Here is a 26,646-nt window from a genome sequence, read left to right as displayed (position 1 = left end):
AATATCTCTGACCTCTAATGAGAGGGCCACATCTTTTGCAGTTGACCTGATGAATGACTAAACTGTGTAACTACATTGAAGCTAACTTCTCTTTGTTTGGAAAAATGCATCCTAGCATGAAAAATAAGAATGTATACTATACTAACAACACATACAATGTTAATTTTTAATTTTAAAAAGCTGTTTGCTTTTTATTTTCAAATTTTATGTTGCTTAATCATAACATTAATTTAATATAAGATGTATTTTAAGATTATTGTCTAATACTTCCATTCATCTATATTCTATACTGCTTATCCAGTACTGGGTTGTAGAGAGCCCAGAGTCTATCCCAGAAGGTAGCAGACATCCTGGATGGGATGTCAGTCCAATTATCATTTTATATTAGTTTATTATTGGTTATATTAGTAAGAGTAAACTGTCTAGTTTAAATTTTATATGCATAACTGGCTTCAAATTTGTATTTACTTCTCCCAGCTTTTTTTACAGATAAATATTTTACAATTACGACATAATTCTAAGTAATACATTGACTTTGTTACTGTAGGCAATTCATCTTCACTGCATTATTATTGTTGTTGTTATTATTATTATTATTATTATTATTATTAGTAGTAGTAGTAGTAGTAGTAGTAGTATATTTCCCAATACCTATAGTTTTAATCTACAGTACTAGAAGGGATATGCTTATTATTTCATAAAAAGACAGATGTGCTCCTTTCCCTGGTTTAATACTAGAACGAGACACTGATTTCCTGTATTATATTAGTGTTAACATGGTGTCTTACCCATTGAAGCTAAGATTAGTTTTCCATCTTAGATGTACTGTTTTTAAACTTGTAGTATACAGCCTCATTTGCATACACATCTGATCATAGTACCACTGTTTGCCGATAAGATCCACAGGAATAACCCAATTACATTTTTTCCACTCTTCATCCTCTTGTACTTTTATTTTAAACCAACTTGGCATTTCTGTTAATTTTCTAAAATATTTGACTCATTTTTGCTCCAACAGACTGAAACTTTTGCTAGTTAATGACCTCATGTCAAACATGACACACAACAGAAGACACATTCATAGAAGATCCTCAGCCATGCTTCTTGGTAATTGTAGTGAGGTGAGTTTTTCCATCTATCTTTTGGCCACTAACAATATAATCTTATGTGAGAGACCTGAACAGGTTCCACAAGCATCTTGGTTTGAAATCTTCAAGTTCTTGAGTATACTGCAACCAGTGACCCTGCAGACATAGACTTGAAAATTACTGTAAACACGATCCCTGACTTTATGTTATCCTAGGGCTATGAAGTTTCAGGTTCTGTGGGCCTCGGCATTGCAGGCTTCAGAATACATTTCAATTAGTGCCTTATTGTACTGGAAACCTCAAGTAAGACTGCAATACAAATAGTCACTCAATTAAATGCTAAGGTGGAGTATAACTAACAAAACTGGAATCTGACATTAGTTTAGTTAATTATTAGCTTCATTTTACATGAGAGTTTTTAAAAAAAGTGGGGTATTTTCAGCTTGAAAGGATTCTAGTTAGACAAATAAAGTATATTTTTATAAACTTTATATTGATTACTATTCATATTTAAGTAATCTACCGAAGTAGATGTGCAAATTTAAATGCCAGAGAATGGCTGTGTTATATTTCAGTAGGTAAATAAAAAAGTAAAGGAATTAAAATGTGTATATCTACCCATTTTCTTTAACCACTTGTCCTATTCAAGGTCATGGGGGGGGGCAAAGCCTATGGGTGTAAGTAGGGTACAACCCAGGATGGGGCACCAACTCATTGCAGGGCACACTCACACACCCACAGGCAATTTAGTAACTTCAGCATGTTTTTAGACTTTGAGGAGAAACCGGCATACCCAGAGGAAATCCCTTGACGACACAGAGAGAACATGCAAACTCCACAGACATGTAACCCAGGTGGAGACTTGAACCATGATCCCAGAGGTGTGAGGCAATAGTGCTAACCACTGCATCACCATCCCAATCCATGTGTATATACTCATGAAATTTTACAGCTTCATTGAAGCTGAACAGAACAAATGGGAAATTTACAATAAACTGCACAGAACAAAAAAAGGAATTGCTCTTATATATATATAGTACTTCTGTACACTACATTTCTGTATTTTAGAGCAAATCAGTAATTGACATTTGTGAGATAGTTATGATTTGGGTGTGACATATGAATAAAATGAAAGCATGTTTGAGACTTGCAGGACCCTCTTTACATATATTTTCCACTGTAATCTTTCATACATTAATGGCCTTAAAACATAGTCATACTTAATGAAAGTATATGAAAGAGAAGTTCAGTGTAAGAAAAGTAAGTAAATGCAGCAATAGCTTAGAGTCTGTTAATGGACCTGTACAAGTTTAATGGTGTTCACTTATACTCACAGTGATTGACATTGGGCTGAAGAATCTGTCACTATGGAAACCAAGACAGCTTTAGGAGAGGGATGTGGTGTGTCAGTACCAACATGTTCAGCCTAAAAACCCAAAAGGTAACCATATGATTATTTAATCACCTGATGATTATTTTTGTTTCACATTTCTTACAATCAGTTTAGGAGGTCTAAGGATAACACTGCAGCTCTGTGAACAGTCAGGTAAGACATTACTCCATTAGATTTCCGATCCTGGCCAGTTGATAAGTGAGCCTTGTGGGAAATAAAAACTGCATATCATGCAGGGCAGGCACCATATTCCATATTACATTTTGTTAGCTTAGCATAAGCCACCCTTGTGTTTGTGCACACCGCTGCCAAAGTATGTGTTGGTATTTCAGACCAGGTGTATATAAAACATTAGGAAAAAACCTTTGTATTGTCCATAACATTAGCTTGATATCAAGCAGCATACTGTTTATTAAGTTTAATTTGCTAAGCATAATGTGAAACATGTGAGTCTCATATGATGTGATTTTATTTTCTGTACTACATGCAAAGGAGCTGGTTTTCCCAATGAACTTACATTAGCAGGCTAAGTTACATATATTACAGATATAATTCTGCTCTATTTTACTTTCCTAATATTGCATTTGTAACACTGGGAGTGAAGTGCCAATGTTAACAGGAGATATTAGACGTCTTTCCATATGTCAGGACAATTTGATATGTGCCGTTTGTTCCTGCAGCTTGTTACAGGATAGATTGCAAAAAATGGATCTTTCCTTCTATCTTTCTTTCTCTCTCATTCTCATAAAGACACACAATAAGAACAAATAAGAAATCACAACAAGGAGGTAAATAATCAAATTCAGTCACTTAATTAAACTCAAGGAACACCTCAACTAATCTCACCGCCTACCACTGACACATGGACATTAGCGGATAAATTTTACCATGTGCTTCCAGCAGCACGGATCAAAACAAATCGATTGTGCTGCCACTATAGAGGCTTAATTAAATGTCTGTGATATTGTGTCTTAATGTTGTACAGTATGTTTGACTTCTATGTCCAGGCTGCCTTATGTCCTCACTTCCGGGATGAAACCAGGACAGAAGTCTTGGATACCTGTAGTGTACTTGGACAAGTTCCATACTAGATTTTCTCTTGGGGGGGAGGGGGTATTTGTGTAGCTTTTCTGATGTGACATTCTAATCTGTCTTCATTTAGCTCTTGTTCCCATAACTATATTGCACTTGTTACTGATCACTCATTGGAAGCTTATGCTAGGGTAACCAGATAATCCATGTCAGGGAGGACACTTTGAGCTACGACCGGATTTTACAACTACCATTTCAATTAAAAGGACCTTGATTTCACTTAAGTTCTTTCTGTGTGCTGATTGGTCAGTCTGCTATAATCATACAGGTACATGTGTCGCTAATGTTAATATGAAACAGCTAGATGAGACTTTCAATCAAGGAAACAAACCAGTCAAATCACAATACAATCTGAACAATTTAGAACAGGAGCTTTTCAATTTTCAAGTAGTTTGTAAAACCTGAAGTACCCTCATTGACATGGATTATTAGAATTAGAATTAGAATATTAGAATATTATCTAGTCATCCTAACTTTTACCAAAGTTGGGTCCTTGATAGCTGCATGCTTATTATGCATTATCTGCCACTCTTGTATGTAACTTTGTGCAAAAGCATTTGCCAAGTGGATTTTTAATGTGTGATGGAAATATATTTAATTGATTTACTAGAATAACACAGGTGCAGAGCACAGGATCTGGCTAACTGTATGTGGAATTTCCAGCTCATAGAAATGTAAATGTGAATTACTTTTCACAACCCCATAGGATTTCTAAAACCACATATATTTGCTGTTTTATTCCTTTGGACTGACCTTTTCAGAGATCTTACTGTAGCATGTTGTGGTTTCCCTAGTTTTCATTTAAAACAAAAAACAGATCCGGACCAACATCAAAGTTAGGGTAACTTTAGGGTAATGAAAAGAGGGTAAGTTAAAGGACAGAATTGGCTAAAGGTCATTGACTTGTTTATGGTGGGTGTAATTCATTATGATATGCCTGCCAACACTAGACTGTTGCCATGAACACATTTCTGGCATCTTACCTCAATTAATCTGTCAGGATCTGTTCCTACTGCGTCCTCCATGTTCCCATTTGGCCAGTAGATGTCGCTTCCCAATTCCCTGTCCTAATGTGGTAATTAATTGACTCATGTCATGTCTCTCTTGTTCCAGCTTCATTATCTATGTATCCTATCCTTGCCCTGGTCCACTGTAGGCCATTGTGAGTACTGTGTCCGTTTTGGCTTTGCATGGTTTCTGCATTAGTAGGTTCACCCTCCCTAAATCTGTCTTTAGATTAGTCCCTGCTCCTTCATGTTTATCTGCCTTTGTTTTGACCCAGTCCAGTCCCTTTTGTTTCTTGTGTACTCTGTTCATAATAGCTTACCCATTTTCTGTAAGTTGCTCCCTGGATTCTCTCTCCTTGTGCCAGTACCATCATGACATAATCTTTTTCGATCTTTCATCCTCCCTTTGTTAAACTTACTGGCTTTCTAAAGTAACATATTAGCCCTAAAAATAGCATATATCAATATGCACAAATTAGAAAAACAACTTTTTACTGCAATAACACTGCTGCTGTGGATGTTATATACCGACATCTGATTTGAAAAAATGTTTTTCATACTTGGTGCACTTCACTGATCCTGCATCTATACACTATATATGTGAAATATTTATAGGCATATATAGTATTAACTGAACATTCCACTTATAAATGTATTCTTTCATCATATGCTGAGTTAATACAACAATGTTGAAACGCTGTGGAGATAAACTGTTACAGTGTAGTATTATTGCACTTTACCTGCAGGGCTGGACTTTGATTAAAAGGAGCCCTGGGTTTTCGCTGTGCTGATCCACTACACATACATACACATACAATTTTGGGTTTCAGGCCAATGGGCAAAATTTGCCGGCCTATAACCCTGTCGACCTACCAGGAAAGGGACTGGTATTCCAGATGGTCAGTCCTGCCCTGTGTACTAGTACTGTCGTGTATGATTCATTTAAATATAATGTATATATAACTACATAGCTGTAACATTTTGTGCAAGATCAAAGTAATGGTTTTTAACTGGACATAGTAATGCTTTACTAACATCTATGTCATTTGTCCCTCCAATTGGCTCTCCACGGGGACCACAACAAACTGACTCTCACTTTTTCTGACATTTATCTTGGGCAGTGGCCAAGAGACTGTGATCTTTTCAGACAAGAACATATTAACCTGACAGTGTTGTGCAGTACTGTGTGTGGAAAATACAATGACAGATAAGGTAAGTGACCTCATTCTTTTTTTTTTGATAAAAGATCATGGAAAGTAAAAGGCTATTCTAAAATTCTATTCAGATACACACATTCAACAATAGGTAGATGCCAGAAACACATTTTATGCATGAACTACACACTTGTGTGATATGCGGTGGGTTTTTTTGTAACCATTCCATTTGTAATGTACAATTTTTAGACCGTAAAGTATAACTGCAGTGTATTACAGTCCGGGTGGGGAATCTCAAATGGCCTTGGAAATGCCTGTCAGGATTACGATGAAAATACAGTAATACTGGATTTTAAAAGATTATCTCATGGAATGCAAAAAAAGTCCTGGTTTAGGAGCATTTAACAAGAACATAGGTTTCAAAAATGAACTGATAATATTCTAATCATTTTGTGAAGTTCCATCTGGTATGATATTCTAGGGATTGCGCCATATTTTGATTGGACAGTCATTAAAAATATCTATATCTGCCTCAATATTATATATTAGGCAGTCAAAAGAAATCTTTAAAGCTATTTATCTGGATAGTAAGTTTATACTTGCTCAGACCAAAAACACAATTTTGTTAGACATTAAGACTTAGAACATATGCAAACGAAGAATAACACAATAAAACTAACAGGAATTTCATCTGTTCTGAAAATTACTGATATCTTGTTGGATGGCTGGATGAACACCACTTCAGTTCCCAAACCTCTCTTCAGGGGCACCTCAGCCATTCCATTAAAACTTCATCACCAGCTCAATTAATTAATCTAATTACTTTAAAAAAATTAATTAGGTATTCATTAGCAATACGAGATGTGCTAGTGGTCGAATTTTAAAAATGTATGGGTATATTGCAAATACAAGGATTGTATTTGGGGTGACTTTAGGAGAGGTTTTAAACTGGTTAAAGTAACACTTTCACAGACAAAATATCATAGTTTTACACCAACATGAAGATTATTTAAAAATAATATCCTTTGACTGCCTAAAATGGTACTCTCTTTCTATAATTAATGTATTGCTTTAGTGATTAGTCTATATACACTATATGATAATTTTGTAAAAAAGAATCTGTGCATGCAATCAAAAAGCTAAAGTCTTGTATTTAGTTTGGTTACTGATTGTTAATTGTGTCAGGGTTAAGGTTGTTATAGTTAGGATTAGGGTTTTTCCTATAGAAATAAATGAAGAGTCCCCCGAATTAATAGGAATATAGGAGCTGCATGTGTGTGTGTGTGTGTGTGTGTGAGAGAGAGAGAGAGAGAGAGAGAGAGAGTGCCCTGCAATGGACTGCATTCCGTCTAGGGTACCCCTGCCCTGAGCTTTCTTTGCTCACCATAACCCTACATTGGATACGCTGTCCTCGCAAGTGCATAGATACAATGGCTTACAGGGTGCGCTGGTTGTATATGCAGTTTTTATTTCCCCTCTCTTTTAGATCTATAGCACTTCTACCTTGGAGTTCATGTTCCTCTTGGTTCATATTACAGGTCAGTATCATTTTAGATGCAGCCTGGTATTTTATAGATACCTACTGTACCAAGTGTAGGTACAGTACTATAGGTAATGTACATACCTATTGTTCCAAGACCTTTAAATGAGCATTTGTCTGAGCTGGGGCACTAAAGGATGTGTGGATGTGAGATCAGTTGTATAGTGATTTTTGTCTTTATTTGTATGTGTAATTATAATTTATTCATAGTTTGTGTGTATCTCTGTGTTTGTATCTTTACGTTTCTGATGCAAATCAGAATACATTTCTATTTTCACTAGTTGAATGTCCTGTATGTATTTTGCTTTTATGTAAACAAAGCGGTTGTGCTGAATCCAGTTATGGAGGGCTGTGTACATGCAAGTATTTTAGTATTTTATTTTAGTATCTCTATGGCTGGAGTTACTCTAGTTATGAGTCCATCATCCTGCTTGCTGAATACTGGTGGTGTCCCTGCAGTTTGGATGTAGTCCCTAGGTATACAGTATATAGTACTGATAAATAAGTTTAAATGAATCACGTCAGACTAATAATTTCTTGCAAAGAAAATCAGAATACATATGTGTCTGAAGTTAACTTTTACCAGGGTGATGTGTGTGTAAATGGATTCTCTGGTTTTCTGCCCAGGCCCATCACACTCAGAAGACACAATCTCCGGTGAGTTCCAAAATTACCCGTGGCATAAATGACTCAAAAGTTGATTGACAAGCTGTCATAAATCTGCGGGGAATCAATTCAGTAACCTGTGGCATCAGGTGTGATATCAAAGAGACGATTTGTGGTTTTATACTTTAAATCATGTCAGAGAAAAGACTGAGCCATGAGAATTACTTGGCTTAAAAAAAAATCTTTATTAGCTGGTATAAGAGTCAGAGTCAAAAGGCAAAATCCTTTCTTTGACTGAACACTCAACATTGTACCATGAATGAATTGTGTAGTACGACATTGAATAATTATACATTAATGCTTTTAAAACTGCAAAACTTTGCTCTTGAATGGTGGTAGACTAGTGTGGCCATCAGACAAAGCTTCAACAAAACCAAAACTTGAGAAGCAAGCTGAAGCTGAGAATGGCAAAAAAAATCCATAAGAAAGAAACCAACCATATCTGACACAAAGATATAACACAGACTTATTTATTTTGTTATGGCATTTTTTTGCTAATCTAACTTTTGCCAGAATATTTTTCCATTTCAATTTTCTTGTCATATTAAATCTTCCTACTTGTTTTTGAAATTTATGAATGCTACATGTAAAGTTGACAGCCTGATATGAACAGAAGAGAAGCCTTGTCATATGTAAATTATAAAATCATAAATTAAAAGAAAAAAAAATACAAAGTTAAACATATATATATATATATATACATACACACACACACACACACACACACTGCCCGGCCAAAAAAAATGTCACCATTTGAATTTAAATCAGCAAGTACTTAAAAACCAATGATTGGATCAGTATTACAGATTTTCACTGATGATTTGTCTGCCAGGGAGTCTTGACCTTAACCCTACTGATAGTCTTTGGGATGTGCTGGAGAAGACTTTACAGAGTGGTTCAACTTGCTTGTCAGTACAAGATCTAGGTGAGAAACGAATGCAAATCTAGATAAATGTTGAGATGTTGCATAAGCTTGTGGAAACAATGCCATGACAATTGTGCGCCATAATCAAAGCTAAAGGCAGTCCAACAAAATTCAAATGGTGACTTTTTTTTTTGACTGGGCAGTGTGTGTATATATATATATATATATATTAGTGCTGTCAAATGATTAAAATTTTTAATCAGATTAATCACAGGGTTCCTGTGGATTAATTTTGATTAATCATGATTAAATATCATTCATTTTTAATCTATATTAATCACATTTAATTTTGCATGAGCAAACAGACTCAAGAAAAAAGGGAATATATATGCACTTAACATGTTTATTATTTATCTTGAACATGAGTCGGATGCATTCCATCTGTCACAGAAGTGCAATACCATGGACCCATATCAAAAAGCAAGATTTTTTGCTTAGCCGGACAACTTGTCGGATTTAAGGTACCTCATTTTAAATGGTCTTTATCTTCGTTCGTTTACAATTGGCACGAACTACCGTAAACCCGACAAATAATCCAACTAATCATGAAGTCCAATTCTAGCCCGGTTAATTGCCATTGTTAGCAATATCAGTTGATAACACATTATGTGCGGTGCTTTACATATAAAACTCCGTAGCAACACATCCACAGATAAGTTGGACGGTATAGCGTGTGCGAACTATTTAATGAGCCACAAATGAGAAGTAGTGCTTAAACAGTATAAGACTACAACTTTCCCTTCTGTTGATAAAGGGCACAGCAATCTTGGATTCTGAACTCGGGATCCTCTGTGCTGCTCCGAGATATTTCTCGGATGTCCGAGAAACGGGAGCGCATGTAGTCACTTCCGGCTTCAAAACTCCGGAATCCGACTCGGAATACAAGTTCCAAGGGGAAATGGAACGCACTAAAACTACCCGAAATGAGTTGACAGAGACATTTCAGTGATTTTTAATCATTCTGCGCTGCAGATGGGTTAATTGCGTTAAAAATTTTAATCAGATTAATCATGATGATGGATTAATCTGCGTTAACCCGTTAATTTTGACAGCCCTAATATATATATATATATATATATATATATATATACACACTGTAAAACATGTACATATTTAATGATATCAAACATAAAGTCAACATAATTATGTGAATGTTGCTTGGAGAGAGAGTTATGAATGTTATTATGAATGTTATTATGAATGTTGTTATGAATGTTAATATTATGAATGTTGTTATGAATGTTAATATTATGAATGTTAATATTATGAATGTTATCATGAATGTTATTATGAATGTTATTCTCTTTTTCGCATTTCTCGTTTAGGTGACTCATGGTGCTACCAAGGCTGTGGTAAGAAGGAGTCATCACTACTGTTCCTGTAATACTTCATTCAAGGTTTCTTGTAGTCACAGTGCCATTTGGCCATTAAATATTTCCGTCTTCCTAGGTTTTCATCATAATCAGGCAGTTATTATGAGCAAATTTTCTTCTTCTTTAAACTTTTTCTTTCCTGCAGATAAAGACCCCCCTAACTGGGCCAAACTCATTCCCTCAGAGTGTGGAGGATCGAAACAGTCACCGATCAACATCCACACATCAGTGCTGACCCCTGACTCCCAGCTCAGAGCCTTCACATTCACTAACTTCTCTAACCCACACAGCATAACCCGACTCATCAACACAGGACACACAGGTGGACCTTACATTCACTAATGTCTGAATTCTGCACAGGGCAGATATGGGACACGAGCACTGGCCTGCATTTCCATTGGGATAAAGGATACATGCTCCCATATTCAGAGAATGTTATGATGGGCTGTGTTATTACAGTGTGTTATATATACCTACTGATAAACAATGTATAAATTAAAATAACAAAATAGTTGTCCAGAGCCAGAGCTTTTGTCCAAAATAGAAAGTTGTTTCCTTCCTCTACAAAAAGTTCCTCGGCATTAATTCACATAGGATACCTGCAGGTTTAACAGTTTAACGTAAGACTTTTTAAGACCTTGTTATGACCATTATGAATCAAAAATAAAGGATGAACCTGCACTCAGGAAGGCAATTTTCTACAAATAGGGTCAGATTGATAGATCTTTTCATTACTGCAAAAGCCAATAGAGGTTTTGACAAATGTCAAAGTAATCACAAGCTAGCTGTTATATAGCAGAAAGGAATATGACCACCTGTTCCCATTCCCTATAATTACAAATGTCATAAACGATTGGTTACCTTCAATACCTTGATTAATAGCAAATAATTTAGGAACAGCCCAATCACTAAAGCAAACACAAAAACACACAAGAATCATACTATACAATACATTAAAATACATTTACAATAACAGGTCAAAACAAAATGTTCAGTAAGGCCAGTTTGTTCAAATTGTGTTGCAAATAGGCTTCCTTTCTTAGTATTTTGTGTTAAGATACCCATCCTTCCTGCTCTGTGTGACTTTTTCTATGCCAGTGCAACACTAACTGTGTACAGTGTGTTTGTATTCATTAAAATGTCTTGCTACTGTTGTATTTGAGTAGCATTCACGTAAGTGAACATGACTACAAAAAGAAGACAGAACTGCCCGTTAGTTTTGTTTTGTAGTTTTGTTACAGCATGACCAATACAAATGTTCCCTAAACACATTAAAAACCAAGACTTAATGCTACTTTATAAAAGTAATGTTGACTTCACAATTCAATCAATTTTCAAGACCTATCAAAATCATATTCAAGACATTATAAGACATTTTAAAGACCCACAGAAACCACGTCACATTCTTATTTTTCTTAATTTTGTTCAGAGGGTTTGTAATAAACATCCTTCTAAACTACCTAACCTAAAAGAAGATGCCTAACCTAGTTAAACAACAATAATTATCACTGAGTTTGCATTTCAAGAAACTGTGCATTATTCACAACTTCCTTCCTTGTTTGTTTCTCATTGTGTGTCTGTGTTTCACCTCCTAAAGTACGATGTACATTGGAGAAAAATACTGTGGAGGTGAAAGGAGGGGGGCTGAAGTACAACTATTCAGCTAATGAGATCCATTTCCACTGGGGTAGCGAAAACCATCCAGGGTCAGAACACACAGTAAATGACAAGAGGTATCAGATGGAGGTGAGATATGTGCTGCTTCTATATTCTGTTCGCTTCATCGTTTTCTCCCATGAAGTGATGTGTTTCAGTAATACTTATATTGTGAACAGGCACTCACACACAAAGATATGTCAGTAACTTACATTCCTTGTTTTTCAGATGCACATTGTCAGTCTGAAGAAAGAATTAGCAGAAGAAAAGGCAAAGCAGATTCCTGACGGAATTGCTGTTCTTGGATTTTTTATTGAGGTCAGTTATAGTTCTAAGGTAAAATAAAAATGTCCATGCAGGTGTGTTCAACTTAGTTAATTTTTTTTCTATATAGTAATACATATTTTTTTTACACCTCTGACTCGTAATGCATTAAAGTACTACTAAAAATAAATAATAAATAAATCGCATTATAGAGATGAACTCAAATTGCCAAAATGTGAAAAATAAAGTTTATTACTATTCCAATGGAATATTTGGAAGACATTGATTCTAATTTTGGTTGGTTTCATGGAAACAAAAAAATGCAATAGTTTTTGCATCTTGTAATTTTGAGTTTATCTCTATTATGTAAATATCATTAGTTTTGATTTATTTATTATTTCTATTTATTAAATTATATTATGTATTTTTAATAGTATTTTAGTGTATTTCTTGTAAGGTGTGCTAATTAATTTGGAACCCACTGTAGAAATTGGCAGGTTTAATGTCATTGAGTATTGCATTGATTTGTATAAATCTTTTTTTAAGTATTAGTGTGGTTTTCCAAGAATAATAAAGAAAAAATAAAATTAAAATAGACAAACACTAGGCAGTGAATATTGATATTGTGAATATAGTGTATATATAATGTGTATATAATATATATATGCATGTATGTCTGTATAGAAAGCTTATATGCAAAGGCTGCATGGTGGCCTCATTGTTCTGAAGACTAGGATGAATCTCCACCCTGGCTCTGTGGGTGAGGAGTTACCGCATTACTGCGCCCATAGCCCCAAACATGCTATGGTGTAGTGGAGTTGCAAAATGCTGTGTGTGTGAGTTTCCTGGTCCCCATATGGAAAAACTCTATTGTATAAAATCTGTGACTGCAATGAAAAAACTAAAAAAGCTCTTATATTTTGTTTGGTTACTTATGGTTATGGTTAGGGCTGGATAGGGGTTAAGGTTGTCATAGTTAGCATTAGCATTTTTCCCATAGAAATGAAAGAGTGATCCCCAAAAAGATATGATTACATGACTGTGTGTGTGTGCGTGTGTGTGTGTGTGTGTGTGTGTGTGTGTGTGTGTGTGCGTGTGTGTGTATGTGTGTGTGTGTCCTGCCATGGGTTGATACCCCATCCTGGATGCATGTAAGCTCTGGACTGTGCATAGGGCAAGTTGGTATGGAAGATGGATGAATCCTATGTACAGAAGATCAGTATCTCAATTTTAATTATTACCAAGCATTTTACCCAAATCTAAAAGAATGCAGATTGAGTTAAATATTACTAATTAGGTCTGTTTTCAGTAAACTTTTCAGTTTGTTTGTAATGTTGGTAGCATGAATGACTTGTTCCTTTTGTATGTAACCTCCCACATGCTGAAAAACTTTAAAGTACTTTTACTGTGGAAATAACTTTTATTGTATTAAATATAACATCCTAGTTACTTTATGGACATTTTGATAAGTTTCATTTATGATGACAATTCATGATTTTTATATCATGTTGTATTAAATCATTAGTTCCATAAATTCAAATTATCCAATCTGACCTTATACAGTATATCAGCTAAACAATTTTAATTGTGTTCAAAAGTATTTAATTGTGTTTCTGGGCTACTGTGGGTGCAGAAGTGAGCGCACACGTTGACATTCTGCTGTGTTACACACCCTGAGCCCTTAGCCTGTGGCTGTTGGTCACAGAACTGATAAAATGACAAAGCAAATGCAAGGTGTTGCATGACAGCAGCTTGAATGGTCTCCATCACAGTCATCGTCCTATGTATCCTATATGCACAATGACCATGTAAGCCTGTTCTCCTAGTCAGGTCACTAATATCACCAGCTTCCTTGTAATGGATAATCTTGTTCGTGTGACTTCAGGGACTGTGTGAACATAATACTTAAGTGGCACTTTTTCATGCCATGTGTTTCTGGAGCAGGTACTTAGTGCCTTATCTGCAATTCCTCATATTGGTTTTCTCAAGCTATTTGAAGATCTCTCAGGAGGACAGTATAACCAATCCTGAAATATCTTACAGGCTGATACATATCTAAGGCTGATACAGAAGGTGTCTTTGTGAAATTGTCCCATGTATCAAAACTTCTGTCTCACTCTGGGCTCAGGGCTTTAAAGTCAAACTCAAATAACCCGGGGGGCACTTACTAGGAGGTCTTCTCTCAAGGGGGGCACTTGGGCTATTTTTATGAAGCAAAAGAAAATGAGAGAGAGAAGGAAAAAAATCCATTCAATTCATAAGAAAACCAAGTCTATGCAGATCACTTAAATGAAAAATTAGCATAAGTGTAAAATGAAAGATCGACCTGTGGTCCTGATTTAATGATGTATCACTGCAAAGAACCAGGAGAGGGCTCTCATAGAACATTACATAAATAGTGAACCAGCTAATCCATGTCAGGGAGGACACTTTGAGCTGCTTCAGGTTTTACAAACTGATTTAAAACTGAAAGGCTCTTGTGCTTGGCTAAATTGTTTAGTTCGTCTTGTGCTTTGATTGGTTTGTTTCCTTGATTGGAAGACTCATACACCTGTTTCACATTAACATTACTGACAATGGCATGACTTTACGAGACACTCCACAAGAACTCAGCGCATAAGCAGAATCGAGCTCCTTTTAATTGAAATGGTAGTTTACAAATCCTATGTGTCCTCCCTGACATGGATTATCTGGTCACCCTACACTCACAAATGTGATCTGTGCATCTCTGTGCGCAATGCATGGTGTGTAAACACTGTGGTACTCAGTTACTCGCCAATGGTGGTCTCTACCTCCTGCGACAGTTCATTGTGGCTGCTTTTCATCCCTCCCTGCATTCCTGGATGTTCTCACTTCTTTTGCCATACTTTGACACCAGGCCTGGGGTAGTGCTGTTGCACAAAGATGCTCCTAAGTCGTGTTTGTTAAATGTGGCATAGATGTAATCTTAAAAATATGCAGGTATATGCTGTTACAAATATGTATTTTATTTTAGTTTGCCATCTGGGCATAGTGATGAATCATATAAATACTGTGGTGGAAAGTAACAAAGAACAATGACTTTGTTACTGTGCTGAAGTACATTTTCGACATATCTGTCATACTGTCATAATTAAGTAGGATTAGCTGTGGACACTTTTGACTTTTACTCTACTATATTTTACAGCAAATACAGCAGACTCACTTATAGTTATCATGTCTGTCAGTATGAAATTGATCACTACAAGTGGATGATCATCGTTTTTTTTCTTTTTCTTTGTCTCAGGCAGATTACCATCTAATTCACATTTGTATATTTATTACATGCATATAAGGAAATAAAACGGACAGCGTCGCTATTTATTGATATGTATTTACTCTTTAAAAATACAGTACAGCTGTTTCATATACTTTTCAAATTACAGATTACTGAACAGTGTATAATTAAAATATGATATAATACAGTATAGTATTGTACATAAAACACAGCTTGTTGCAGTTTCGCTGCTGCATCTCATTGTTTCACTTTTGGCAGTTTATCATATGTTTTGATGGGTTTATATTTGTCATTGAGAGAAAATTGCTTTTTTGTCCTGTCATGTTGCCTCAGGTAACCTAGCTAGCACGTGAACTTTCGAGAAAACAAACCGGATACAAAGCAAAGAAACACGTTTTCCCCAGCACCACCATGGTCTCTCAAATCACATGTCTGTATTGCTAATGCCAGCATACATTTTACTGCTCAAACAAGCCAAACCAGCCCAACAAAAGATTACAGTCCAGCCAGAAGAAGATATCTGAACTATTACGGACTGTTGTGAAATGCAAGTTGGAACATGTTCAAGAAAGCTGCCACCTGTGGGCACCATATTAACTCAGGAGCATGTAGCATCCATCACTGATTATGTGAAGTGCATAGATGATGTAACTGTTTCCAAGACCTTCATTACCTGAGGCAACCAGAAATCAAGGATGTTAGCAAAGGTACCAACACCGCTGAAAGCCCACAGTGCTGTTTTCAGATTAGGAGGCAGCAAGGGCAAGCCCTTTACACAAGATCAAGGCAGCAAAGCATATACTGTATGTGGGCAAGGATTCCATGTCTGTTTTCAAGATAACTGAGACTCATGGTACCTGTTGTGGTTCATGGAAGAGCTATGACAGCAATGCCTGCCTCTTAGAGGCATTAAATATCTTCTATTCATGGTTTAATGCACTGAATGACATGAAGATCTTTATTCATGAGGTGTCTGTTCATATCTCATATGAGGAGAACTCAGTCAAGAGTGAATCCCCACAAAGCTTCTGAACCAGACAACATCCCTAGCAATGTGCAAACAGACTTGCTGATGTCCTCAAACACATCATCAACATTTATCTGAGCCAGGTGGTCATGCATCAAGGGCACTGGCATCAGATATGATCCGAAGAAGTCAACAGTCTGCCACACTCACACCTGTCATTATGAAGTGCTTCATGAGGTTTGTCATGGGGCACATGAAAACTGGACTCAGCCAGTTTTCCTTTCATCCTAACCAGTCTACTGGGGATTCTATATCTCCAGCTGTTCACCTGGCCCTTTGCTCCCTGAATAGGAATGACTCCTACAGTATGTTAGAATTCTGTCCATTGACTTCAGTTAAACTTTCAAAACCATCATCCCATAGAAGCTAATGGGGAAGTGGAAGCTTCCCCCAGGGTTGTGCGCTCAGCCCACTTCTGGTGACCCTGCTGACTCATAACTATACTATAAAGGGAAAACAGCATAATCAAGTTTGCATATGACATGACAGTGGTGGGTCAGTAGTGGGTGATGAATTTGTAGTGACTGAAGGTGAAGTGGCTGTGCCTAGTTCAAGTGTAGTGCACAAAATGGAAGAAATAATTGTTGACTTTGAAAAGGTCCATGTGGTCCATGGTCCACTTCTTGCATAATGAGGGATCTACAGTGGAGAAAGTCAGAAGCAGCAGATTTCTTGGAGTGCATTGGGCAAACTCAGTTGGACGCTCATCACCTCCACTCGAGTAAAGAAGGTGCAGCTATGGTAGCTGAGGAACGCAAGTCTTCGAAACCCTATCCTCACCACATGCTACTAGGGAGCCATACAGAGCATTCCGACCAGTGGTATCACTGACTTTTTTTTTTGTCCATTCACAGCCATAGTTATTATATATTTTAGTTTGAGTTTATGTTATAGTACTATTGTTTCTAAGTATGCACTGAACATTGTAGGGCTAATTTTATTTATTTGATCTTTAGTGAATCCTACATGGATACATAGCGCATTATGTACTAATGTCCTCAAAATAGGCAAATAATATTCCAGGTATAATTAATGCTAATTAAAAATTAAATAAAAAAAAATCATTACTTTTAGGTATATAGTATTTTCAAAACCAATAACAGAATAGTTTTAGTTTCATTGTAGTTCTTTATTTTTGTATCTTTCAGTGTACAATTTTTTTTTCTTATAGTTTTGCTTTTGATTAATGATAATACTGCTGCATTCTTGTGCTTCTGTTATAAACTGTGACCAAATTTAATCATGTGACTGATCATCTGGCATCATGTTGCCTCAGTGGGTTGCACCATTGTCTTGCACATCGAGTGTGTTAGATTCCTGTTCTATTTGGAGTTTGTATGTTCTCTCCTAGGTTTCCTTCCATAGTTCAAAGACTATTTTGGTAATAACTTTCTTTAAATTGCCAGTAGTATGTGCCCTGCAATGAAATGGCATCCCACGCCTGGTTCCCTATGCTGTGTGAGATGCTCCAGGCCCCTATCCAAGATAAACAGATTGAAGTTGTATGTATGACTCATCATCTGGGTGGATAAACCAATCCTGATGGTATAGCCGTTTGAGTCTATTTATTTCCCATATCTAGGAACCTAAAGACTTTTTCTTGGCAACATAAACTGGGTTAGTTTAAATGTGGTAATGAAAGAAGTACTTGAAGGTTTATTTTTTACTTAGACTTATTTCTTGCATGTTGACTTTGAGCTCAAAGTTGTTCCTGCTGCCCACAAAGGTAATATGAAAAGCAGATTGTATGACCTGCAGCTCTTAGGATATCAATGCAGGTCAGTGATGGGCACGGACGTTTCGAGGGGCAGGTGTGGCAGACCGGTATTTTGACCATTTTCCTGGCCCAAGGCAAAATATTGCGACTGGGTGGGATGGAATGGGGGGGAGTTTTCTTGATTGTCGGTTATGTCAAAAGGGCATTTCAAGTGTAAAATATGTACAATTTTCTTAGCTATTTATAATTTTATTATATGACAATATGGCATCTGACACAGAACATATGATACAAGAACTTTTATTAATAATTTATTTTGTCTTTTCCCTAGGAAGCAGATGAAGAGGAAACGACAGAAGCATGGAAAAATTTGATTTCATACTTTGCAAATATAACAAAAATACGTGAGTGGATCAGTGATTTAACATTGTGATACAGGCATAGCAAAAATAATATATCATTGCTAATTTTCTCATGCATCAACCAAACTGATTTGTTTGCTTTCACCCTATTGTAGAGACCTTCGTCAATGTAAATCACAAGATATCCATCAGCGATTTGCTGGGAGATGTGGACCTTAATAAGTTCTACCGCTATAATGGTTCTTTAACTACTCCAACTTGTAATGAGGTGGTAGTGTGGACAGTGTTTAAAGAACCAATTAAAGTCTCCAAAGATCTGGTAAGAATCAGTGAAAATACAGTGAAATGTAAAAATAACAGGAGCTTACAAGGTGAGATGGAATCTTTTCATTTTCAGTTTAATTCACTGTCACAGGGGGTTGACATAATACCTAAAACAGCATGTTTGTCATGAATAAAGCTTCAACTCAGCTAAACATTTGACATCTAACTGCATAACAAACTTTTTGAATTATCATATATATTCCTGGAAAAGAGGTGTGCTAGAAAGGGAATCTATATCTATATGAAAAATATGGTAAATGCAAAATATGCACTTGATGATCACAGATACAGTAAAAAGTCTGCACAGTGATGTAATAACAATATGTTTCAATTTGGATTCTGATTTAAGAAAACCAGGTCATGAATTATTCTATTCTTGTCCTGTTCATGTTTTTAATGTTTAGTTATAGAAAATGTTAGTTATTGCAATGTGAATTAAAAATTGGCTACATGTTAAAGCATTTACCAGCTTGAAATGTGTAAGTTCTAAACAAATACAAATGAAAGATGGTGTTTTAAATACAGCTCTGGAAAAAATTAAGAGACTACAGCAAGATTTTGTTTCATTCATTTCTCAGCCTGGCTCTTTCCTGCTTCTCATTGGCTTCTTCCTTGCTTTATGGGACTTCAGTGCTGCTTCTAGGCTCCTGTTAACTGCACTTCACACCACTTAATGCTTCCCATTCATCTTGAAGGTCATTTGAGGTCATCATCCGATTTATGAGGCACTGTTGGATAAGTTGATGGTTATCTCTGTCATTAGAAAGTCGCTTCTGCCCTCTACCTGGCTAGTGTTTGGTTGTTCCCTGTGTCTCCTGTTTCACATTGTTCTTGTGTACTGCTGTCTTAGAAATTTTGAGCGTAGAAGCAACCTGCCACTCAGTGTAGCCTTCTGCTAGCAGAACCAGCATTAAAGCAGAATTTAACAATGCAGATTATGGTGTGGTCTCTTAGTTTTTTCTAGAGCTTAATGGCAATGTTAAATAAGTCTTTCACTTTTCTTCTCTACTTTCTGCTTCAGGTAGAACAATTTCCAAAAACTATGAATTATGAGGAAATTTATAGACCCATACAAAATCTCAATGGCCGCAAAATCTACGCTTCCCCAGCAATACTATCTGACGGGGGTAACTAGTAAATGAACAATACATTATTGTGCGTGATTTTATGACTTGATTTTGCTGTCAGACCAGCTTCAGACTCATTTACGTTTCTCCCTCAGGTCATACATGGTGTTACCATGACTGTGGTAAGCTAAAACAGGTTATAGGGAAAAGAATCATTCTTTTTGACTGTTCTCTCACTCAGCTCAGTATGTTTTCTTTCTCATCACCAGAATATGTCCCGTCACACTGGCACATGCTGCCTCATTCTCAGTGTGGGGGAGAAAGACAGTCTCCCATCAGCATCAATACCAAGGATGTCATCCCTGATTCTAGCCTTAAAGCCTTCACCCTCACCAACTTCTCCAGTCCCCACAGTATCCGCTCTATTGAAAACACAGGGCACACAGGTACACAGCATTCACTCTTAGTTGTCACATTAGCAGTGCATTCACAACTACATACAGAACTGTGCAAAAATCTTAGGAATTCAAAAACAATTGCATTTAAATGATATTCATGGTTGGTGGAAAACTATGATATTACATCTGTCAAAGTATCTCAACTTAGTCACTTCAAAACCTCTTCTAAAGTCATCCCAGAATTTTCAGCAACACTCTATTACCCAATATATTTTTGACTCAATTACTACCACACCTTGTTTGGCTAATCAATACATCATTGGGTTATTTAGTGTCATGCCCTCCTCCTCCTGTGTGCCACGCCCCCTTGTTTACCTCATGTGGAATCCACCTGTTTACCAAATGTCTAATTGATTTTTTGTATTTAAGTGCTTTCTTGTTAGTCTTTTCCCAGTCTGGTCATTGACATCTTTATGTTGTAAGTGCTGCTTTATCTTCCTGAGTGTGTTACCCCTAATAATCCCTGAGTTTTATCTATACTTCTATACTACGAAGCAGGGTTACTGGCTTATCGGTGTAACTTGTCGGATTTTACCATACCGTACCTTGTGACTACATGACATTTAGCAAATTAAGGTAATTAATTGATTGAGTGTGAGAAGAAATTTATCAAATACATGGAATGGCTGTGGTGTCCCTAAGTAGAGCTTTGGGAACCAAAGTGGCATTCATCCAGCAAGATGTCTGCAATTTTTGGAGATCAGAAGAAATTCTTTTTTATTTTTTATTGTGTTACTATTAATTTGCATATGTTTTAATACCCAGACAACTAGCCTTAAATATTTTCTTTGACTGCATAAGACATTTGCACAGTATTATGCACCAAACACTGGCAGTAGAATACGTTGTTGTGCAGAAGAGATTGGCACCATCATAGGATGCCATCTTTCTAAGAATTCAGTTTGCTAGAGCTGCCCTGGTGAACTGCAAGTGAAGTGAGCGTGGAAGTCAAAACCGCTGGGAGCAAGTTCACTAGCGAAGTGGCAGCCACATAAAGTCACAGAATGGGACCTGATAACCCAGCATTGATACCTTACTGGAATGGCAGCAAATCCCACCAGCAATATTTCAATATCTAATGGAAAGTCTTCCCAGAAGAATAGAGGTTATTATAGCAACAATGGGCACACCAACCTCATATTAGAATCAGAACGCTCAAACAGACAAAGGTGTAGAGAATGCATTGTACTGAAAATCCAGTTTTCCCTCATGCTCTATTTGCAGTTAATTGTGTGCTAGTGGAAAACATGGTGGAAATTGGTGGAGGGGGCCTCAACCACCAGTATTCAGCTCTTCACTTTCACTTTCACTGGGGAAGTTCCTCTGACTCCTCTGTCGGCTCTGAACACACGGTGAACTCCAAGAGATATCCAATGGAGGTAAGAGAAACAGTCTCAATGGTTTATCTATTTAGTCTAATTCTTCCTGACTTATTATTATTATTATTAATAGTAGTAGTCATTATGGTAGTATTAATTTTAATATTATTGTATATTAATAAATACAATATTTTTTTTATTAATAGTTTATTCTTTTTCCGTTGTCTGACAGATGCACATTGTTAATATAATGAAAGGGCTTACCATGAACGAAGCAAAGAAGCATCCGGAAGGACTTGCTGTCTTAGGATTCTTCATAGAGGTAAATCTCTATAACAGTTTAAGGGCTTCATCCATTAATGGCATCTCATCCATTTATATCCAGCTTGCCCTAAATCCACAGCAGAGGAACCCTATTCCTGGTAATTGTCTCACAACCAAATATAAAAATGTAACAAGATGTGCAATGTTGTAAAAAGCAATATAACATGAATATGAGTATGACATCGTAGTGGTTTGCAAAATACCATATGATCCACTGATCCACTGCTTACCTTAATTTACCTTCGTTGTGTTAATTACTGTACATCTTTTTTGGTAAATAAAAATCTCTTTTCTGTCCAGGTGGTAGATGAGGAACATAAGGAACGCCTGGACCATGGGACAGGCTATATAGCTCAGCTAAAAAGCAAAGAATTCAAGATGAACTGCTGGAAGGTCCTAACATCGTATTTAACTCAAATACAAGAGAAAGGTGTGGGGTTAAGAAGTTCTTGATTGGTAGCATATACTTGTTTCACTGTAAAGACTTGGTTACCTCTAGTTCAGATACAAAAGTGCAGTAAAGGGGCTGTTTACATCACAGTTACCTTTGGCTGATATTATTGTTTCTGTCTGATAATAATGTATTGCTTGTTCGCAGCACACCAAAAATTAATCTTTGTCTGACACGATCTACAGCTTTTCCTACAGTGAGATACTTTTTAATATTATGCCAGGTCTGTTTCAAAATCATATGCTTAGTTATACTGACAGATATGCCTTCTGCTGCCCTACAGACTAAAACGGTACTGCTAAAGAAAGTGATTTTCAAGACCTATTTCATTTTCTGATGAATTTTGATGTATTTTCAGGATTATTTAATTGTGTTGTTTGGTTTTTGGATTAACTGCTTTCCAATACATAACCTGTTCACATCTAAGTAATATAAATGAATCTTTTTTTTCCCTTTCACTCTGTTGCAATTGCACACTGTTTTGTGTCACATCACAGACAGTGGCCACTGTTTTAGAACTCTATGTCTTTTCTTGAGCAAGTTAAATGGTTATTATTTCCTATTCAAGCAAGTACATCTGAATTAAACCGTTTTCACGTAGGCCATCCTACTCCCCTGTGTCCCCACGGGGATAGTGAAGCATCTCTATCTCTGAAACACATTGCAGACAGCAAAGCTTGGGCTTCAAGCCAAGGGTCAGGCATTTTTCTACAAATTCTAGAGATTTGGCTAGAGAAACACCACCCCACTGGCTATTACTGGATATCTCATTTATTATATTAAATCCAATATACATTGAAATCTTTCATGACTTTTTTTCAGATAGCGCTGTAGATGTGCATGAACCAATTTCATTAGATTGTCTTCTTGGAGATGTGGACCGGACTAAGTATTACCGTTACAATGGATCCCTGACTACCCCCACCTGCGATGAGGCAGTGGTATGGACTGTCTTTATGCAACCAATCACAGTCAGCAGGGACTTGGTGAGAAAGCAAACTTCAGTTGTTGAGTATTTTGTGCAATCAGTTTTTTTTTGAATACATGAATATGTACTCCATATTTGCAATAAAATATATATTAGTACTGTGCAAAAAGTCTTAGGTGGTCAAACAATGTTGTAAGTGCTGCTTTATCTTCCTGAGTGTGTTACCCCTAATAATCCCTGAGTTTTATCTATACTTCTATACTACGAAGCAGGGTTACTGGTAAATGATCTGCATGTTGGTGTAAAATTTCAATTGAAGTATGTCAGTTCAGCCACTTCAAAACTTCTCGTAAAGTCACCCCAGTATGTGAAACAATCGTCCAATACACCCATGATTTTTTTTGACTCAACCACTAGCGCTCCTTGTTTGGGTAATCAAAACCTCACTGACTTTTTAAATGAATTCAATAAATTAATTAAGTGAGCTTTTGTTGAAAATTTATAAATACATTGAATGGCTGAGGTGCCCCTGAAGAGAGGTTTGAGAACTGAACTGGTGTTCGTCCAGCCATCCAACAAGATATCATTAACTCAGAGAACAGAAGAAATTCCGGTTAGTTTTTGTTGTGTTATTCTTAATTTGCATATCTTCTAATATTGAATTGTTTTTTTTGTTCTGACCAAATATATGCATAGTACTCATATAAATAGCTTAAAAATTTCCTTTGACTGCCTAAGACTTTTGCATTCTACTGAATATGTGGTATATTTAACTGATGCTGTGGGTAAAATAAAATAAAATAAAAAAAAGTTCCCAAATTCCTATGTTATTAAGTAACCAACTAAAAGTTAATCATTTAATAATTGAAGCTACATTTATCTGACCATTTTACCTAAATCAACTTAATAGAGGGATCAGATACAATTTTATGTGAACTCCTTGGGATTTGAACCCACACTCTTTGTATTGTTAATATAATGCTTTACTTGTTGAGCAATTAAGCATTAAATACCTGTTATTTTCTTTTCATTCTTTTTTCACTCTTTACTTTATGTCTAGCCTTGTGTCTTCCATCTCAATGCTTGCCAACAGTCTGGTTCATTGAAAAGATACACCTTCCCTTTAAGTAAATAAGTGTTTTTGACATGTATACCTGTGTATACCCGTGTCCCTATGCAAGGTTTAGTTATTCATGAAATGTGTGGCATTTCTGCTGATACCAGTCATAGTATAAGTTGACCCAGAAGCTTGCACAGAAATTGTCATTGTACTAGACTATGGTACATGAGAACCACTGTTTGAGGGCTGACCCATCAGATATGATAAGCAAGCTGGAAGATGAGTGGAGAAGATATCCAACAGGTTATGAACCCTACTGACTAGTTGTGACTTGCATTTAATAATGTTATTTTGCATTTGGCGGCTGATTATGAATAATCAGTATTATGAATAAAGCTGCTCTCATCTATTTCACTCATCACAAGGTATGCCACTGTTTACATGTTAAGATATGAGAGGCCTTAACATAGCCAAGGGTCTATATTAGTAAAAAAAAAATGGAACTTTTAACATTGTCTCATAATGTTAGCCTCTGCTCTTTAGGGAAACAGTTGGGATTAAGGTACAAGTCTAAAAGTAAGTCATTATACTGTATGGGTAAAAGCGTATGGACACTGTAGTTCATTAGAGGAATTGTCTAATTAGCAGAGATGGATAGTTCAGGCCGAGAAAGTAAAAATCTAAACCAAGATTTATTTTCAACAAACCAAATGAGTACTTTGTGACTGTGGTTCTTTATGCTCAATTGGATTGTTTGAAACAAAATATTGATCTGAATTTTTACTTTCTGGACCTGAACTATCCACCTCTGCTTGTGAGATTTGGCTCTATGTCTCCTGTACAATTTTGCACTACTTCTTACTTAAAACCTCATCTGTCAGAAAGTTTGGATGTGATGAATGCTATATAAGAGTATTCCTGAAGGTGCACTTTATATTCTATCCAATTTATTGGCATTTCTGCTGCATCTTAAAATACAACCATCAGCTGAATCGATGATCATCCATCAGCTGCAATTAGAAAAATAAATAGTATTCAGGAACAAAGTTATTTATTTTCAGATGGGCACAAAATACGCTGGCATAATACTTTTCAACAGTGCACTTCTCAATAAAATATGTAACTTGCTTAAACTGTGGTAGAGACTTAAGTTACTAAATAGTAGTATTAAAGACTTATATAACACTATAGTGTACACTTTTTATAAGAATTGCTTAAATCCTGAAAATCTTCACGTCGTACTTATAGGAGTAACCCTAAATCAGCTATGTTTATGCTTTGCCTTTTCTCCTCCCTCAGGTGAAGATGTTCCCAGCTAAGATGGGCTTTAATGAAGTCTATCGCCCCCAGCAGTGTCTCCACAAGCGCAAGGTCTACATCAGTGCCGCACCCACCTTTGCCGCTCCATGGCCACTTCTGCTGCTCCTTAACCTTCTGCTTGCAGGCTGGGGGTCCATGTCAGCCAGTAAGAAAGGATAACAGGAAATATAACAGGGGGCACTGGCTGGTGTCCAGAAAAAAAATTAAAATCAGCCAAGAAGGTGAGGGCTCACGACTGAAACCAGAAAGTATAGTGTATGCAGGGGGGTGGCGGTAAAGGACAGGAAAAAACAAAGAAATGGACGACTCACAGGGTGGAGTGGAAATAGAAGAAAATCATTTTTTAAATCCGGAATATCTATACACAACTTTATCAAGTGTTATTTGTCTGTTAAAATGCTAAAATATGTTTAAGTTTAGTCTTATATAGATCATGAATGTGTTATGACCAGAGAAAATACTGTTTTGATCTTCAGTGATTTTCTAAATAATCATATTGCCATACATCTGTTTGAATAAATCTGATCATTTGAATTGATAATGAAATAATAAATAAGATTCAAACATCAGTAGAAGTACCATTATTTGTTATTAAAAGTGGTAATGATGATTCCTTGTCCTTTCTTCACATAACTGTAGACATTACAGATAAAGTACAGTATGTTCAAAAACTCTATACAATAAGAAAAATACTCAGTGTAAACTGTAGTGCATTTGAAATCACATACTCACTCAGTACATACTGGACTGTTAATGTAGTACAGTTTGTATGTATGCATGAGAACACTATACATGCACGCAGACATACTATGGTCTCCATCTCACATTTTACCCAACCCAGATCTTTACCAATGATGTAGCTTGAAAAAAGGAAA

General features: G+C 36.3%; 1 protein-coding gene across 4 annotated transcripts; it reads left to right on the top strand.

The window, feature by feature from the left end:
- Positions 1-2,511: 2,511 nt before the first annotated feature.
- On the top strand, positions 2,512-26,381 carry LOC111838785 (uncharacterized). 4 transcript variants are annotated; one of them, XM_023802093.2, is made up of 18 exons: positions 2,512-2,529; positions 5,702-5,792; positions 7,221-7,272; positions 7,902-7,931; positions 10,191-10,217; positions 10,384-10,560; positions 11,836-11,984; positions 12,123-12,212; positions 18,490-18,562; positions 18,676-18,839; positions 19,866-19,971; positions 20,067-20,093; positions 20,181-20,357; positions 21,594-21,748; positions 21,921-22,010; positions 22,313-22,442; positions 23,286-23,449; positions 25,751-26,381. In XM_023802093.2, exons 2-18 carry the CDS (start codon positions 5,781-5,783, stop codon positions 25,928-25,930), a joined length of 1,803 nt encoding a protein of 600 aa, XP_023657861.1. In that variant the 5' UTR covers positions 2,512-2,529; positions 5,702-5,780; the 3' UTR covers positions 25,931-26,381. The 4 variants fall into 4 exon arrangements, with proteins under 4 accessions (XP_023657861.1, XP_023657862.1, XP_023657863.1 ...); XM_023802094.2 differs by lacking the exon at positions 2,512-2,529 and adding an exon at positions 4,718-4,735; XM_023802095.2 differs by lacking the exon at positions 2,512-2,529 and adding an exon at positions 5,462-5,479.
- Positions 26,382-26,646: the final 265 nt, after the last annotated feature.

The sequence above is a fragment of the Paramormyrops kingsleyae genome, chromosome 5 (genome assembly GCF_048594095.1).
Source record: "Paramormyrops kingsleyae isolate MSU_618 chromosome 5, PKINGS_0.4, whole genome shotgun sequence".
Lineage (NCBI taxonomy): Eukaryota > Metazoa > Chordata > Actinopteri > Osteoglossiformes > Mormyridae > Paramormyrops > Paramormyrops kingsleyae.
This window is presented reverse-complemented; position numbering and strand designations above follow the sequence as displayed.